Source organism: Pavona decussata, unplaced genomic scaffold (genome assembly GCF_977016875.1).
Source record: "Pavona decussata unplaced genomic scaffold, jaPavDecu1.1 SCAFFOLD_102, whole genome shotgun sequence".
NCBI lineage: Eukaryota > Metazoa > Cnidaria > Anthozoa > Scleractinia > Agariciidae > Pavona > Pavona decussata.
In genome coordinates this window covers 5,544,714-5,562,354 of record NW_028145517.1, presented here as the reverse complement: position 1 = coordinate 5,562,354, position 17,641 = coordinate 5,544,714, and the positions used below count along the sequence as shown (strand labels likewise).

General features: G+C 39.5%; 3 protein-coding genes across 3 annotated transcripts; all 3 read left to right on the top strand.

The window, feature by feature from the left end:
* Nucleotides 1–303: 303 nt before the first annotated feature.
* Nucleotides 304–7,865, top strand: LOC146471858 (uncharacterized). Its single transcript, XM_085120420.1, has 2 exons — nt 304–1,155; nt 4,406–7,865. Exons 1-2 carry the CDS (start codon nt 774–776, stop codon nt 6,412–6,414), a joined length of 2,391 nt encoding a protein of 796 aa, XP_084976546.1. The 5' UTR covers nt 304–773; the 3' UTR covers nt 6,415–7,865.
* A 364-nt stretch (nt 7,866–8,229) lies between these two features.
* LOC146471857 (alpha-1D adrenergic receptor-like) lies at nt 8,230–10,338 on the top strand. The gene has a single exon (XM_085120844.1). The coding sequence runs from the start codon at nt 9,159–9,161 to the stop codon at nt 10,251–10,253; it is 1,095 nt and encodes a 364-aa protein (XP_084976970.1). The 5' UTR covers nt 8,230–9,158; the 3' UTR covers nt 10,254–10,338.
* Nucleotides 10,339–11,603: 1,265 nt separating this feature from the next.
* LOC146471856 (putative Ras-related protein Rab-33) lies at nt 11,604–13,805 on the top strand. The gene is made up of 2 exons (XM_085120419.1): nt 11,604–12,022; nt 13,131–13,805. Exons 1-2 carry the CDS (start codon nt 11,819–11,821, stop codon nt 13,656–13,658), a joined length of 732 nt encoding a protein of 243 aa, XP_084976545.1. The 5' UTR covers nt 11,604–11,818; the 3' UTR covers nt 13,659–13,805.
* The last annotated feature ends 3,836 nt before the right edge of the window (nt 13,806–17,641 follow it).

Below are 17,641 nucleotides of genomic sequence, written 5' to 3'. Positions count from 1 at the left end.
TGAAGAGGAGAGACCCTGAGAATCATTTTAAACTATTTGTCAGTTGCGGGAATCTGCTCGCGTGTTAGCCTGTTTCGCAGAGGGGAATCCGACGCGCGCGCGAGGCGTGTAGACTCGAACGGGCCGTATTACCCGAAAGAATCAGAAATAGACCCATTCATTTCGATATGTTTAAGTTGTGGCTTGGCTGCAAGGCCAAGCGGAATAAACAACGGAAATTTCATTGAGGTTCAGGACGAATAATTAACACGTACTTCTAGTTAATTCCTTTTGTTTTATTCCCACCAAGCTAGAATGCGAGAGACGAGACAGAAACGTGCTCGCGTTCGTTTTCCGCGCTCCGCGCTCCGCTCTCGCACGCTCCACAATACAGATGATAGTCTACCGATAAGGCCACTAAAAAATAATAAATTAAAACCAGAAACTAATATTTGATTACGCCAAGGCCACTTGACCGTTCATCTGGTATGCATTCTATGCCCATTTCGTCGCCTTCCGTCTCATAAAGGACATCAGGAATCGCTGTTGAATATATTCATGAGTGGATCTGTCGGTGGACCTTTGTGATCTATAAACATGTTCTCCTTCGCTGCGTTCTTTGTTGTAATATTTGCATTTGTTTGAACCATCGTTGAATCTGATTGATAGGTCGAGCAAACCACCAACAGATATGTGAATTACAAAACTAACACTGTTGCTGTGGTTCAATTCGAACTTCATCTGTGTTCTAGAACGCGTATTAGGGAACTCGAATCCTTCGAATCCTCGATGCCATGAGTTCGAACGGGAAATCGACGCGGGACAGGGCGCCGAAGTGTTCCATAGTCCTGAGTAATGTTTTGGCAGTGGTTTTCAGACCGACTTCGACGGCCGTGCAACTCAATAACCTTCACCATGATGAAAACTGCGAGAACAAGGACACCAAACTACCACATCAACTCAACGGGTTGGAATTGTTCGATGCGTTTAAGGAAGCGAATCGATCGACAGTCCTCACAAGGTTAACGGAAAGTTTGGACGAGATTCGACTCAAAGGTTGGGTTTTTCCTTTCACCTTGTTGATCAAAGGGCCGCATGAAGATGTCGAGGTCATTAAAGAGGCTTGGAAGCGCCATTTTCTCCGAAGCCCTGATAATTTTATCATCAAAGATATCGGTAAGTTCAATAATAGCTTAAAGCCGGATTGCTTCCTGCCTTTTTCGATTACAATCGCACAAGATAAAAAGATTTTCTGTATTGGTCAATCGGCTTTGGAGGGTTCAACCCTGAGTGTTCAAGGAAATTTAAGTAAAAAAGCCTCGGTGTTGATTCCCAAAAGTAATTTGCCTGTAATTACCAGCGGTACAACCCCGTGGTTTTGTGGTGGTCAATATATCTAATCAGTTTTAAAGCCTTCCGTCGCGAGAATCGTTCCAAATTAGGCTGAATTTAGCGACATTCGCGGCCAGCAGTTGTTTTGAATAAACAAAAATTTTATTGGAGTTAGTGCGAGAGTCGTAGTCATCTTTGTTTTCGGCAAAAAAGGTGACAGCTGAGGCAGGTGCATGTAATATAAATGGTGAAAAAAAAAGGCTGAGAATATTCTTTACTGTAATGAGTAACAAATATAAAAACCAGATTTTTCTGGAGGCCAAAAACACTCGGATGCAATTAATTCAAGTGAACCGTGTCGGTCGATCGATCAGTCGGCGTCCGAGGGCGATTGTTAAAGTTTCCAAATATTTCGTCTTTTGAATTTCATGAAAATAAATTATTTAGCGATCAATTCAAGTAACACACAAACATGTACTGGAATAGTTGCAAATAGCTAATCCAGTGGCTTTGATTGAAGTTTGCTTTAATGTCTCAGTTTAATTTAAATTTTCCATTAAAGAAAACTGACAAGGGGTTTCGGTTGAATGGCGGAGAAAAGCGCCAATACCTTAATTAACAAATAATATTTATGTTCTCTCTATTCGATGAATCCAATGCAATTAAGCGCTGAAACGAAAAGCTATTATAAAGATACGGCGATTATTGTAGCCTTGTCTAAAAACAAGTGCTAAAAGTTGGTCTTAAATCAGTTTCCATTTTTTGAACAACGTATAGAAAGACAAAAACTTAATGACCGTTCTCTTAATGAAAACGTCATTCCTTTTACAGCTAAAATATTCACCTTGTTCGTTGTGATCCGTCCTTTTTGTTAATATCTTTTTAAAATGGAACAGATAGAAACATTTAAGGCATGTTTGGCTAGCTTAATACCTGTGTCTTCCGGTTGCAGTTTTGAAAACGACTAGCAGTGCTTTGAACAATGGATTCGCACGACTTACAATGATCCTTTTATATTCTTTTGTTTGTTCCAAATTCTGTGATAGCAGGGTAGCTAAGCTCCTGTTTTTGCGAGGTGTAGAAGTCACGAAAATAATGCAAAAATTTATTTCTGGTAAAATTTTCTCGGCCATTTTCAATGACTCGAGGCTTTCATCTCGAAAAAAGCGGTTTTTACCAAGAGTATATTGTCATGGCGCTAAGAGGTGCCAATTGAAGTTGGAAACCACAGGCCGGATGTGCTTTTAAGTACATTTGTGAGCGGGATTTAAAGGATTAACAAGACTTCACGTACGTGCGTTGTTTCATTCGCAAGTATGCAAACGAAAGAATTTGCCTTACTCTTAAGCATATAACGCCACGATTCAACAAAGTACAAGATGAAAAACAAACTGCGTCAATGCTGCTTCACTTGCATAACAAAGGATCGTTCGATGTTTGGCTTCAACTTTGAATTTCGTTGAATTTACTTGAACTACTAAACGTGGCTTTGCAGAAATGAAGAAATTAGGTGATTTTTTCCCCTGAGTAGAATAATGTGGCTTAGAAACGCTGAACAGATGTGAGAAAATAGCTACCTCAATCAGACGTGTGGACCCAATTTTTAATCCAAAGAATCCGGCACCCAACAACGTTAACACAAATGAAAGTTCCTACAGTGATATAAACAAAGCAAGACGTAAAAAGACAAACTATCCATTTCAGCTTGACTTATAAAGATTGTCAGTTTTTCAAAATGACTGCTTTTATAGTTTAAAGCATCCACTCTTGTTTAAGGTAAACCTCTTAATTATAAAGCTAGTCAGTCAGTTACTTATTTTTCCTTCTTACACGTCTTATTGCAGCATTAAATTGTACAAATTTCGTCAAACTGGGTTCCTCAGTTTGAAATGTCGTTCATTTGCTTTTTGTTTCGACTTCAGGGATTTTTCTCAACTAACCTTCGCCCTAAATATAGTCTATTGAAGACAGCTTGTCTCCGCGGTTCCAAAGTATATTAAAACCAATGTTTCAGAAAAGCCAGCTGGTCACCTATGGAATTGATATCTGATGACCCGATAAATCTCTTTTTTCTTTTCTTTTCTTTTCTTTTCTCAAAAGTGTCTAATTTAAATTAAAACAAAGTTCTCACTGTGATATTAAGACAAAAAGACGCCAAAAGACAAACTATCCATTGCAGCTTGACTTACAAAATTGTTCTTCAAAATTGCTACCTTAGTTCAAAGTCAAAACCTCTTGATTATAAAGATGTATTAAACTGTACAAATTTCATCAAACTGGGTTCAGTTAAAAATGTCGTTCATTTACTTTTTGTTTCGACTTTATGGATTTTTCTCACTTAGCCTTCGCTCTAAATCTAGTCCATTGAAGACAGCTTGTCCCTGCGGCACCAAAGTATATTAAAAATCAATGTTCCGAAAAAGCCAATCGGTCACGTATGGGATTGAAAACTGATGACCCGAAAAATGCTTTGTCTACTTTTCTTTCGTTAAAAAGTTCTAATTTTCATTAATCATACTCTAGCACTAAGTATCTTGTCGACGCATGGACTTAATTCCTGCAGCGGAGGTACCAGAAAGACATGTCCAGATAGTAACTTTCTGTTCTTCGCGATCTGATTTCAATTAGCCAAGGAAAACAAATATATCGCTATAATTGGCTTTTTGTTTAGACTAGTGAAATGAGATTGGTGATGACTGATAAGTATATCATTTGGTTTCCTTTTTGACCCTGATTAAGCTAAGTAAGCTAAGTATGCGGTTTTGACTTTCCAAGCAGAAACATAAATTGTCCCGCTGTCAGAGACTCTTTGCAACCGCGTGTAAATTCCTTTAGATGCTTTTTATGCGTGTACTCTCGCTTTTCGTGTTGCCCACGCGTGTCAGGTTTTAACACGAAGAGCAATAATCAGGCAGGACACATGGTAAAACGTTGCTATTACCGTGTATCAACTCAATGGCAAAGATTGTTGCTTAAAACCCCGCAAACATGGTGAAAAATTGCGCGCATCGAAATTGCAGGTTGTGAAAAAGAGTCGCGCCGCTCGCACTACTTGTGTCTGTCACTGAGATCATATTTCATTTTCTTGCAACAGGTGCAGTGAACTCGGTTGGTATGGAGGTAATACAACAAGCGCCATTCCTGCCTTTGACAAAGTCATTAATGGAAACCATAGCGTCTCTGAACAGCAGACAATTAACTGCCACACAGCAGTCCATCGCGGAATTCCTCTCGAAAACATACCAGTATGTGCACGTGCCTAAAATGAACGTTATCCACGACTGCCTGGGGATTTTGATCAAAGAGCGAAGGATTTATCACACCGGCAATGGATACTTCGTGTCAACTCACAGCCCCTTTGATAAGCCCGCAGACGCCCCTAAGGAAAATGGCGACGCCCTTGAGTCGAAGGACTCTAACTGTGTGGCGTGTGAGGTTATTTCAAAAGGGAAATCTTCTAAGGCTGAAAAAACAAAGAAAAAGGTCAAAGGTAAAGATATAGAGAATGGAAAGGCCAAGACACCTGGGAAGGAAATGGGGAAGGGTGGAAGAGAAAAGGTCGTTGATGAAGCAGAATCCAAACGCGTGTCAGAGGACAACGGAGAAAAAATTTCAATGCGTCAAAAAGAGGAAGAAACAAAGAAGGCTCCAAGTGAAACGGCAAGCGAAAGCAGCGCCAGTGAAGGAACAGCCAAGAAAGCTAAAAAGCAAAAGAAAGGCGTGCTTGATCGTATTTCGTGTTTCGTGAAGGGAAAATATTTTCCAAGTTCAGAGTTTGAGGAATCAAAACAAGAACAGACAATAAAGGCACCCTCCCCTCCCACAAAACCCACGCCTACCCAGGGGGCTGCCCCTCTAGCGGTTCAAGAAGACATACCCCCGTCTCAGCTGAGGAGAGCTCAATTCCGAACTCAAAGAACTTTATCGGCCCCTGCGGGGAGTCCTTCTACTATGAATGCTAATATTTCTGAGAAAGAACTTGAGGAATTCAGTAAAAGGGAGATGAAGAGCGAAGTACCGAATGTCCGGCAGCTTGCCAGGAGCAAGTCTTTCGCAGCCACGGAGAAGCGTCCGTCGCCTCCTGTGCCTGTTATGCGAAGCAATTCGTTCTCCGCTCCGAGCACTAAAGCCGCGCGGCAGATATCGACCGAGAGTTCTCCAGGCACCTTGGAAAGACGCATGCGCATGAACTACGGAAATATCATTCGTAATTCACCAGGCAGGCAAACAATCCATGTATCAAGACCGAGTTCATGTAATATCGGAATTGTCAGACCTCTGGGTACGAACCAACATCGACCGCTTTCACGGAGCAATTCGATGAAGAAAGAAAATTCCGGCAACAAAGGGGGCTCCCTGTCACCCCCGAGTACCCCACGGAATCCCCCTGTCCCATCTGGTTTTCCGCAATTGAGGGAGAAATCGCAAGGTCATGCTGATCTGTCAGTGGTCCGAAGCAGGTCTTTTACGGAAACAGGGATGATGAGGGTTGCAAATCGGCAAGTTCCCCACCGGGCAACGATTTCCGGACCATACTTCGAATCCCCGCTGCAACAGCTGTTGGCCAGAAAACCCCATGGGTATATATCACCTCCGAGCCCTGGTGTGCGTGTTACAGTACCTCTCAAAGGAAGGCATTTTACCCCTGGGAAACACTGGACAACACCGCCTAAAATGACTCCGCCCAATAGCCCCCTGCGAAAACAGCCTCCAATTTCACCGCCACCTTCTGCTCAAGAGCAAAGCTCGGACATCCCGAGAAGTCGAAATGACTGCTCTTCTCCGGTTTGTTATGACACCAGCTTAATCAACAACAAAGTAGAGAACTGTAAGTGCAACGGCATCAACAATGCAAATGAGCCTCAGTTTGTACCTGTATTCAACCCAAAGTACAACCATAAACATGTCGGTTTGCCTTCAGATGGGGTCAGCAGCGAGCATATCTGCATAGAAGAAATGACGCCAACGGCCTCGGAACTGACATTGATCGAGGAAAGGTACGCGGAGACTGGGGCCGGCAATGAGAGCAAACCACTAGGGGTCTACAAGAGGGGGACTGAAGAGAGCGTAAATGACAGCTTGACTTTCATTGGTATTATATGAACAATTTGACTAAATTTGTATTCACTGTGTATTACGTGCAGATCCTGAGTTATTTTAGCCTGGATAGCAAGTGTTTCCGTGGGGTTCGAGCGTTTTTCGTTGATTGAACGCATGGAAATTACGGAGAGGACGAGAGCGAAAAATCCGCGCGGGGAAAAATCGAAAAGCGCACAAAGCGGTTTTTAATGGACAATCATCTTATGCTGTTTCCAATACACGAATAAGTAACTGGTTCAAACATCATTGCGGTGTTTTCGCGCGCTTAGTGACAATTTAACAAAACAAAATAACCTTGGAGTTTTGATTAAGGACATTATGACTAACATTTACGCATGGTGTTTTTCACCAGAGTTTCATGAAATTTATTCGAAAAGCGCTCTTTTTCTTACTGTAAAACAATTATGTGTTTAAATATGCCGGTGTTGCTTTTAAGAACAGTACAAGTTCTTCCCGGTTCTCTATTGTGACTCTGTGTTCACATAAAATTATACCAGTCTTAAATATCTAGTACGAGTCCTAACGGTGCGAGTTATTTACCGCTGAGTAGGTTTGCGGCATCGATATTGTCTTACTCGTTCGAAAACTTATGCCGATGGTATGTACATTGCAATTTTAGCCCCCAAATTGGCGCCGTTTCGGTGAGGAACCGTGATGCTGTGCTATTCTGAAGGTTACTTTAGCTTTCCTAAATTTCAAGCCTAGTTTCAAAGAATAAAATGCACCTAAGGACTTAATGAGTCCCAGATTGGACTGAAGTAGATTTTAAGGGCTAATTTGGCTCTTCTAAGTAAGGGCCTATTTTAAGGTATGAAATGCACCCAAAGGCTAAAACAGAGTCCCAGAGTGGATCCCGAATCGTGACCAAAATGGCCCCACAAGGGGTCAGTTGATTCAGCCCCTACGTCACCAGGGCCATATATGCACTTTGGGGCCGGGCTCAAACAAATCTTTTGAATTTACAGTGTAAACTGAAAACTTTCAACTGTTTCATTACAGAATTCCTGGTTTTTAAACGCGGTATACATTTTTCATCCCGTACGAAATGAAAGCCCCACCGTATATCCGGTAAGCAAACACCCCTGTAGATGACTATGGCGCCTCAGAGAAAATTCGGAGAGTCATTCTCTAGTTCCAACGAACATGGAAAACCATTCCAAATTGACCTAAGAATCCAGAGTTGACTTTCTTGGTATAGGCTAGTGCTACAATGAGTTACAATGAAAACGTGTAAATAGTGAATAGCAATATTTTGCATTAGCTCATATAAATAGAGTTTATTCATTATTTTGGGGGAATGATTAGTAGTATATTTTATTGCTATACGAAAGCGCAAGAATAATATTATGTAAATATATATATGAAAAAGGAGAATAGGTGCCACTTTGTTGTGTTCAAAGGGTTCGTAAATAAAATGCGTCTCGTTCTTTAAATAAAGAGCCGAAAATCCTTCACTTGGTTTTAAGTGGAGTTCTTCAATGTGACAGCACAAAAAAACAAGGCGTTGATTTCTTGGTTGATGTCAGATTCATATTAATGAGAGATTTGTTGGGAAGAAAAGCGGAAAAATTTCATTTTCCTCGTCTTGTCCCATCCCACTCCAATAGTGACTTCTATTTTCTCTATGATCGACAGAATGTGTTAACCAAAGCGAAACGGTACCGTTTCCGTTTGTACTTTAGCTCCTAGGAGAAACTCTTTTTAATACTCAGTTTCCTGTATACGAAAATGACCAACGTACTAGACTGTCTTGACGCGTATAAGCCAACCGCGCGCCCAAATAATAACGACAAAAAATAGTAATAATAGTGCTATAGTTTGCGATCGTTTTCACCTGTCGACACTGTAAACAATGGGATAGCGATTGTGTTAATTTTTCAAACATCTTCAAACATCTTCATATTCATGAGCGTTTTCGTTTACATGGACGATCTTCCAAAAAAAAAAATAGGTTGGAATTTCAGAAGGAGTTTTGGATGAGGCGTCATCAAGATGCGATCGAATCTAAAAAAGCTCATTATTAGAAACTTGCCCCGCCCTCTTGATTCTCCGTGTGTCATATATATCTTGGCGATATTAGCCGCGTAATTATAGTTCTTTCGTGTCAGGAAATACCTGCTGTTGATCGTTCTGTCAAAATGCTGTAAAATTCACTCTTCTTTTTTGCGCAACAAAACAATGACTGAATTAATTATTAACGAGGGTTCGACGAGTTTTGAAAGCGGCTTTTCGTGTTTTGTTTCCAATATTTTTCTCTCACAAAGAATTGCCTTGAGACATGTGAAATCGCTGGTCATTCGGGTCGTTTTAATTTTCCCCACGAATTACCTATGCTCCAGGTGTATTGACATGAAACAAAACAAATTGTCTTATTTATTGAGCTCTCTACAGTAATTTAGCTTTGGTAAATGTTTCATGCACAATTAACTTTCATGACTATTTTGGTGCTTTGAATGATGGTGTACGTTCATGCAATAAGGTGACGATTAAGTTACTGTACCTGCTCAGTTTAATTTGCATGTTCCTATTTACCACAAGAGGAATTTCCCAAGACTGTATGAACCAAGAATGTCAATCAATCATTGTAGTCACCATGGCAACTGTCATGTAACCCACTTCTGTCGCTCTTTCCGAAACAATACACCTGCTAATGTAACCGAAGAGTTTGTTTGAGATGTGTGATGCTGTTTCTTTAAGCCGGACAAGACGATGTTGAGTTTCCAGTAAAACAAAACTGAACGCGAGTCATGTCGACTCTCAATAACTCTGGAATTGTCACCCAAGATTGGTCCTCGGCCGAAAGAGTTATTTCCATATGTGCACTTGTTGTGGTCAATTTTCTAGCGGTGTCTGGAAACCTTCTTGTTATGTGTGTTATTTCATATACAAAGGAACTACGCCGCAAGGAATCGAACTGGTTCGTAGCAAATCTGGCGTTGGCTGATCTCTTAGTCGCCTTAACAGTAATCCCCACCTCCCTTGATACTTTAATCACGGGCAATTTTCGCCTTGGATTAACATTCAAGGAGTTCATCGGCTTTGCAAACTTTATGTTCTGCATCTGTAGTATTATGAGCCTGCAATTGCTATCTCTAGATCGATGGTTTGCAATTTCTAAGCCGTTTAAGTACTTGGATTTCATGACGCCCAAAAAAGCCTCCACAGCCTGTATCTTCGTTTGGTTGTATTCTATGCTTTGCGCTCTCCCACCGGTATTTGGCGTAAGCTCCTACGACTGTTTCATTCCTAACCTGGACGTTTGCGATCTCGAAAAAGACTGGTCTGGCTCATACAAGGCTCTTACATTCGCCATTGCGGTTCTCGGACTTACCTACGTGTTCGCTCTCACAGCCATGGTGGCATCGTATTGGAAAATTTTCCGAATCACTCGTTCGCATGTTCGGAGGATAAATGTCCAGCGATCATTCATTAGGAGCTCAGAGACTAACTTGTCTTGGGAAATAACAGCACGAGTAGATGATACTACCGTCTCAAGTACGCAGAACTTCGACGAAACGCATGAAAAATCGGTGGGGAAGAAGCGATGGTGGAATAAAACTCGCAACCGGAGGAACTTTTCACGCACCTCTGATATTCAAACTGCAAAAAGTTTTTTGATTGTAATAGGAGTTTACTTTCTCTGCTGGACTCCGTTTTGTTTTACATTAGCGCTAGACATTATATTAAGCAAAAAGATTAATTCGACAGTAGCCTTGGTTTGTCTGTGGATCGGCTACTCCAACAGTTGTGTAAACCCTCTGATTTACACTTGGAAATACAAACAGTTCCGACGTGCTTTAATGTGCGTTTGTCAAAAAATACGCGAAAGAGTTTTCAGCTAGTAGCTCATGATAACACTAAGTCTAATTGATTACTGATAATCAGATGCTACTTAAGTTGGCCTCACATTTGTTCCGTAATGTTTTAATCAGAAGAATAGAACTAAAAGATAAGTGTTGAAAGATCGAATAAAAGTGTTGAAAACTTTGTATATCAGTGTTTGATTCATGATCGTGATTTTCTTTTTATTGTCCATATTTTGAAGAAAATTAAAAGTCGACGAATCAGCTTAGTAGTTCGTTGCGACTGTTACATCAATTAAAGCCTGACGTATTGATGAATGTAATGGAGAGCAAGCGCCAATTCACAGTATAATTAAATCAAGAGATCGAAAAGTATAGGTGACCAGGAAGACTATTTCAGTTTCTAAATTCCGCTAAAAGGATGCGATCTTTGACTGAAAGTGACAGAGATGCTCCGCAAAAAATTCAGAAAACAAAAAATCTCCAAGACTAAAAGTGCCACTATCCAGAACGATCTGAGGAAAAAGCATGCTTCTATTCTCGGGGTCAGTTGCTATTGAAGGATAGGGGCGTCATGTTTTTTTTTTTGTTTTTTTTTTTTTTTTGTTTTTTTTTAATTTTAGGGCCCCTAACAAGGCCCCTGGTAGCGGATCCAGGACATTAAGGTGGCAACCTGTGGGCCCGTAGTCAGGAAATGTGTCAGCTAGGCGGACCTTATGTTTCAAATGCTTTTAAAATATAGGTGGCAGAATTATCCTAACGGTGGAGGGGCGCCCACTTTCCCCGTTAGGATTGGCCTGTCGTCTATATTTTTTGCATTTGAAATAATTTGCTGATCCAGGTCTACAAGTGATCCGGCACCACTCATCGGTTTGTCGCTGTGGAATTGCAGATTTCAATTGCGTTTTTTTTAAATCTAAGAATGAATGAATGAAATTCTTATATACGGCACATATAAGAGGGCACCGTTCCCCTCTTCTACTCTAGATCCGACTTTATTTGGCCTCGGACAAATTGCACGGATGTACATGTGACACTATTGCGGAACCTGTATGATCCCTTCCCCCCACCCCCCACCCCCCATCGCTCCCTCCTCAAAATTGTCAGATTACTTCATGCCACGGCCTGATACTGTAAAAAAAACGCAACACTGTCAGAAAAAAATTACGCACATTTCGAATACGGCCTCATTTTTCGTTGTGGGTGATAAAAACAAAAACAGGATCTTATGGACAAGGACAACTTGCTGACTTTCCCCAGGTCTCCCCAGGTTCTTCTCGGTGTAAAAGTTTCTTGAGCCCCCAATAACTGCCGGCTGCGGTTAGACCTCCATATTTGGTAAAAGCAACATTCGACAAGACTTTTTTTATTTCGGCCGGTAGCCAGGTACATAATGTATTGACGAAAAGAAAGGACGATATACTTCCGAATAATTTGGTTCTTTATGTCTTTGTTAACTTTCCAATGACATTTTCAAGACGTGTTTCTGCCACGTTGAGAGAATGATTTCCTATTGTCGGCAGAAAATCGAAGAACGTGCGTGACATAACCCTTAACAGAATTCGCCCGGATTATTTTTCGACATTAAACGTCCAACTCTCGCGATGTTTTACGATAAAGAAGACGACGACAGTGAAAGTGAAGCTACTGAACAAGTATTTAAGATTATAATTATTGGAGACAGCGGAGTGGGTAAAACCTGCTTGGCGCATAGGTTTTCTACTGGCAAGTTTCCAGAGCGCACCGAAGCTACCATAGGAGTCGATTTCTGGGAAAGGAAGCTTGATTTAAACGGAGTTAAAATTCGGGTAAGTTCATTTCTTTAAAATTCTAGCCTGTAGTGAGTTTATCTATTGAACATACTTGTATTTAGCATGGTTTGTTTTCATTTTGATGATTTACACTGTAAGTGTTTTTAGATAACATTGTTTTTAGATAACAGAGATAAATATTTTAATGGCTTATGTAAATAAAGACCAGTATCAAGCTTGTGATAATCTTGTTACCCTGTCGATATGTTTCGAATTCCTGTCATAACATTAAGATATTATTTCACTTGTTACAGAATATTTCGAACCAAGTAAATCAGGTCTTTAGCTACTCCTGGAAGGTAATAGAGAAACCTGGTTAAACCATATCACAACTTAATATCTAGGGTAGAAGATAAGTCCCTCAAACATATAGCAAGGACCCAGGCTGTATGTAGGTTATACTGAAGATCGTCAACGTGGGCTTCAAAATCGCTCAGCCTACTGGTGCAAGATTAGCCTCCTCAGCGTAAAGTGGTGTAAAAGGGAGGTAAAGCATGGCTTTTGATTACCTCATAGGCATCATGAAGAATTATGTTGGCTTTTGAAAACTTCCACCATTCAAATGAACTGTTTTGTCCAAAAATATATCAAATGTTTCTCTCCTGGCAAATAGGAATTAGAGTGTACTGGCAGTTGGCAATATGGTCAGGAGAGCATTATATGGGGTGTTAATTCTAGTAAAATGCACGTCATTTTGTTGTACAGTAGCTCTGTTTTCAGTATTTATTTTGACGTTTGCTCATTAGGAAATCCCATGTTACCAGTTTTCAACACTGTGCCGGTTGTAACTTTCACCCTGTAAAAGGCCTCACTTCTGATCAAATGCACCCTGTAACAATTGAAGGGTTGCCTGGAAAAAAGCATTAAGTGACTTTGGATAAATTGTTAGATTCTCCTTCAAAATTGCCTTGTATTTGCTTGTGAAACAAAACGAAAATTTGGCCTGACATCAAAAGTCACTTAGGGCCTTATTCCACGCACCCCTTCAATTCAGTCTTGAAACCACGACTACATTAGGCTAACAGCTTATACCAGTAACATCTTAGTTACTGTTTACTCATATATTAATATAATATGTTCATTTTGTTCTCCTATATATATCTAGTTACAAATCTGGGACACTGCAGGACAAGAAAGATTTCGCAAAAGCATGGTAGTGCATTACTATCGGAACGTAAGCGCTGTTATTTTTATGTATGACATCACAAGGGAAGGTTCTTTCAGAGCATTGACAACCTGGCTACAAGAATATGATCATTATGGATTTTCAGATGAAGGAGAAGTCCCCAAACTTATGATTGGTAACAAATGTGACCTCATTCATGAGAGAATAGTAAGCTCTAATCAAGCCAGAAAATTTGCTGATCTTCATAATATGCCAGTGTGGGAAATTTCCACTAAAAATGATGAGGAACTGGAGACCATTGAGTCCATCTTTCTGACTCTTTCGCATAAACTTGTGAGGTCAAGATCGTCTTTTATGGACCGACCACCACATTATGCCAGCGTGGATTCATACAGTGAAAGTATTAGCTCAAAGTCAGGCAGATCACGGAAAGCTAGAAACTCACAAAAGAGGATCAAACTCAAGGCTGCACGAGAACCAAAAAAGAAATGTTGTGAGTCTTCGTGAGAACACCAGGCACTATATTGTAATAGTTCTGTGAGGTCCAGAAAGTTTGGTGATGTAACAGTGACAGTGATCAGTGTTCTTCATAACAGAGGAGTATCTGTCAATATCTGGTACAAAAGCTGGCTACCTGACTTGACAAATTAATGATAAATTGATGTCTAAATACACCTATTTAAGATCACTAAAACAATAACTAAACTTCCTCACAGCAGCCCTTTAAGTTCAGGTTTGGTAGCAAGGTTGGCAACTTTCAGGTTGCACCGACCAAACTGGCGCCTAAAGTGGTTGCAACTCAAGGATTGCAGAAGCAGTTCAATCTTAATAACCTAAGTATCATGTTTTTAGTGCATTTTATACTTGTTTACGTTGTTCCAGATCTGTTTGGATCTCAATCAAAATTTGCAGGGAAAGGCGTTTTCTTCATACTAAACTCCCACTCAGACTGCTTATCTGCTCCAGAAGCAGGTACAGTATTGTATCCATACCAGCATGATGTGAATGCCTTGTTGGATATTTCTAGTAAGAATAATGTATAGTGTGACATGCAAATTTTGTTACATATCCAAATCCTTGTCCATACTAGTCCTGTACAATAGTCTGGTATGATGGAAATGCAGCCTTTAATACAAGGCTAGTGGTAAATAATGCTTAAAATTTCTGATTGAGCAACTTTCACTGGTTCGCACCTGAAATAACCAGCCAGAAACAACTAGTTCAAGATTCTTTTTTATTTAAAACCTTTGCAATATTATTCCTCCTTGACTCCCTGCCTTAATAATTATGTCACCAGGATAATTTTCTTTCTCCAAATTGTATAAAATTTATATAGAGCTGCTCAGACTAGAAGCAATGATACTATTATTTTGAGATTTTTAAGGATCTGTGCTGCAATTTAAAAACATCTGTAGTGCTGAATTTCATGAATTTTACTGGATCTTAACATAATTTCATTATCATTTGTATATATTGAGTGTTTCAACTTGTGCTACTAAGTTCAAGATTGTTGACTTGGCAATGGATTGATTCCTTTCAATCTAATAATTTATAAATTCTATATTTTCTATATTTTTTTTTACCATGGATGATGGTCATAAACTGCATCTCCAATACTGAAGAACAATAATTGCTGCAATTCAAAACTCAAATAACAATAATTTGCAAAATTATAAATTTACACTGCTGTAGAATATTTGTCACAATATTGTAAAGATGACCAACGGTCTGCTGCAAAACAAAAACCAACAACATGGATTGAAATCAACCAATCTCAACCCAACGTTTACCTTGGGTGAACATATCCTTAATTCTCATGACCTCAGGGGTTGAATAAGCATTGACATTACAAGGCAAAATTTGATGCTGATCACTGTAAGGGCTTTTTATTGTTGCTTGACTATCTTTGACAAAGGCATGGTTACCCCAGTTTTCTTTTTGGATTCCAATAGTCCCTGATAAGATCCACCTTTCCTACATAGTCATAAACTGTGCAAAAATACCTCCGTGTTAAGAGGCACCGTCTTTTAAAAGAGATCTGCTTAATTGGGAGTTTAAAATGCAACTTATCTTGTACGCAGCTTGGAACTTGAATAAGTGCACACTTGGGAGAGGTGTCCATTTATGGCAGGTCATGTGTGATTGGTACCACGCCTGAATGTTCGTGAAGGAGAGATTTCTGTGTACAGAGCATGTTCTTTAGTGGAGTTCTCACTGCATATGGATTATAATAATCTTATTTTTGAATTTCCTAGTGTTACAAGGGAATAGGCCATCTCCAAATTGCTGTGAACTTCCTTATGAAAGTGAGGCCAAGTGCAAAGCTTTCCATAAGAAAACTAGTTTTGTTTGCATGCGAATGAAAACTACTTTTCATAAATAAAAACTTTGCTCTTAGCCTTGCTTTTATAATGAGGTTCAAAGCAACTCGGAAATGGCCTATTAAGAAGATTCCCCATAATAGCAGGCATTTTCTGGGGAATTCTCTTTGTCCCATTGTAATGAGGTTGAGTCTAGTGATTTAACTGATTGCACAGCACAGGTTTATCATTGCAGGTTTACTGATTATCCATAAAAGTTTAATTATTCCAAATAATATTATTAATACCTTTTTTATTAAGTTGCAAAGTAGCAGTTGTAATAAAAAAAGAGTATTATCTTTTAGATAGCTGAAGAATTTTCTAATGAAATGTCAATATAAAATGAGAGAAGCTACGTATGATATTTAAATATTATTATAGTAAGGCATAAAAATTGCACATAGACCTTTAAAATTAGTCAAAATTAAAGTAAGAGAAAATAATTTTTACTATCATATTTAGTTTCGTCATGCTGTACTATGGTAGAGAAATGAATAAGCAATATAGTATTTTTGAAAACATCAGTTTTGTTGGTGGTTAATTCAGTAGTCTTTATTCTCTCCTCAAAGATTTCTGCAATGATTTCTGCATCCTCTCAACCCTGATCCCTTACCCCCCAGGAAATTGAGGTGTACCCACTTGAGGGAGGGGGGGTTGGTGACCAGGTATTAACGTGTTGAGGGGAGGGGGGGGTACAAGTAAGACCAAATTCAATATATACCTTTTTTATTAAGTTGCAAAATAGCAGTTGTAATAAAACAAGAGTATTATCTTTTAGATAGCTGAAGAATTTTCTAATGAAATGTCAATATAAAATGAGAGAAGCTACGTACGATATTAAAATATTATTATAGTAAGGCATAAAAATTGCACATAGACCTTTAAAATTAGTCAAAATTAAAGTAAGAGAAAATAATTTTTACTATCATATTTAGTTTCGTCATGCTGTACTATGGTAGAGAAATGAATAAGCAATATAGTATTTTTGAAAACATCAGTTTTGTTGGTGGTTAATTCAGTAGTCTTTATTCTCTCCTCAATGATTTCTGCAATGATTTCTGCATCCTCTCAACCCTGATCCCTTACCCCCCAGGAAATTGAGGTGTACCCACTTGAGGGAGGGGGGGTTGGTGACCAGGTTTTAACGTGTTGAGGGGGGGGGGGGGTACAAGTAAGACCAAATTCAATTTTAGACTCCTGGAAAGTCACCTTATGCCAAAAATTTACCCAATAAATGTAGCCCATAAGTAACACAAAAAGTCCTTTTTTTAAATAAAATAAAAACAAAGTGAAAGGAACTAGCTTAAAAATAGTGTGATGTAGATTCTGCGAACACCCAAGTCAAAAGATCATGCATCTGCCATAAACTTTTGATAGATTGATTGATTTTTTGCTGCACCCTTTTCTCTTAACCCTGATCCCTAATCCCACGAGAAAATGAGGTGCACCCATCTGTGGGGAGGTGGTAGCAGGTATTTTGATGTTGGGGGAAGTGCAGGTAAAGCCACATTTACTGCATTTAATTTAGACTTGAAGAGAGTCCTCTTACACCAAAACGTTTCTTACTACTAATCAAGTGCTCTAGAAGATAACTCCAAAAAGTCCTTTCTATGTGTAACAAAAAACCTAAAAAAAAACTAGAGAGTGGGATATTTGTTGTGGGAACACCCAAGTCTGCAGACTTCTGTCACAAACTTTTGATAGATTGATTGCAGCTATACGGTTGAATATAGGAAGATTGTAGCTATTCGTTCAGAGTAGGGATTGATAGATATCTAAATTTAGAGAAACCACAAATGGGTCTAATTTCCCATTAGGCATTAGCACCAGCTGGGGGGGGGGTAGGGGGTGGTGGTTACTCCCCTATATAAGCTATTTAGGTATGTGCAAAGCCAAAGGGTATGGTTTTTGAGCCATTTTGGTTTGAAATAGGGTATAGATTTTCTCCATTAGGTCTGAAAACCGGTAAGGACTCTACAAAACTGGTCTAAAAATTACCTTTTTTTGGTCTGAAAAGGGTTGGGGCCTGGAGGACCGAGCTGCAGTACACCCCTGCTCCCATAGAAAAAACGTGAGGATTACCCTCCCTTCCCCACGGGCTTAGCACTTCCCTGTCACTAATACACATAA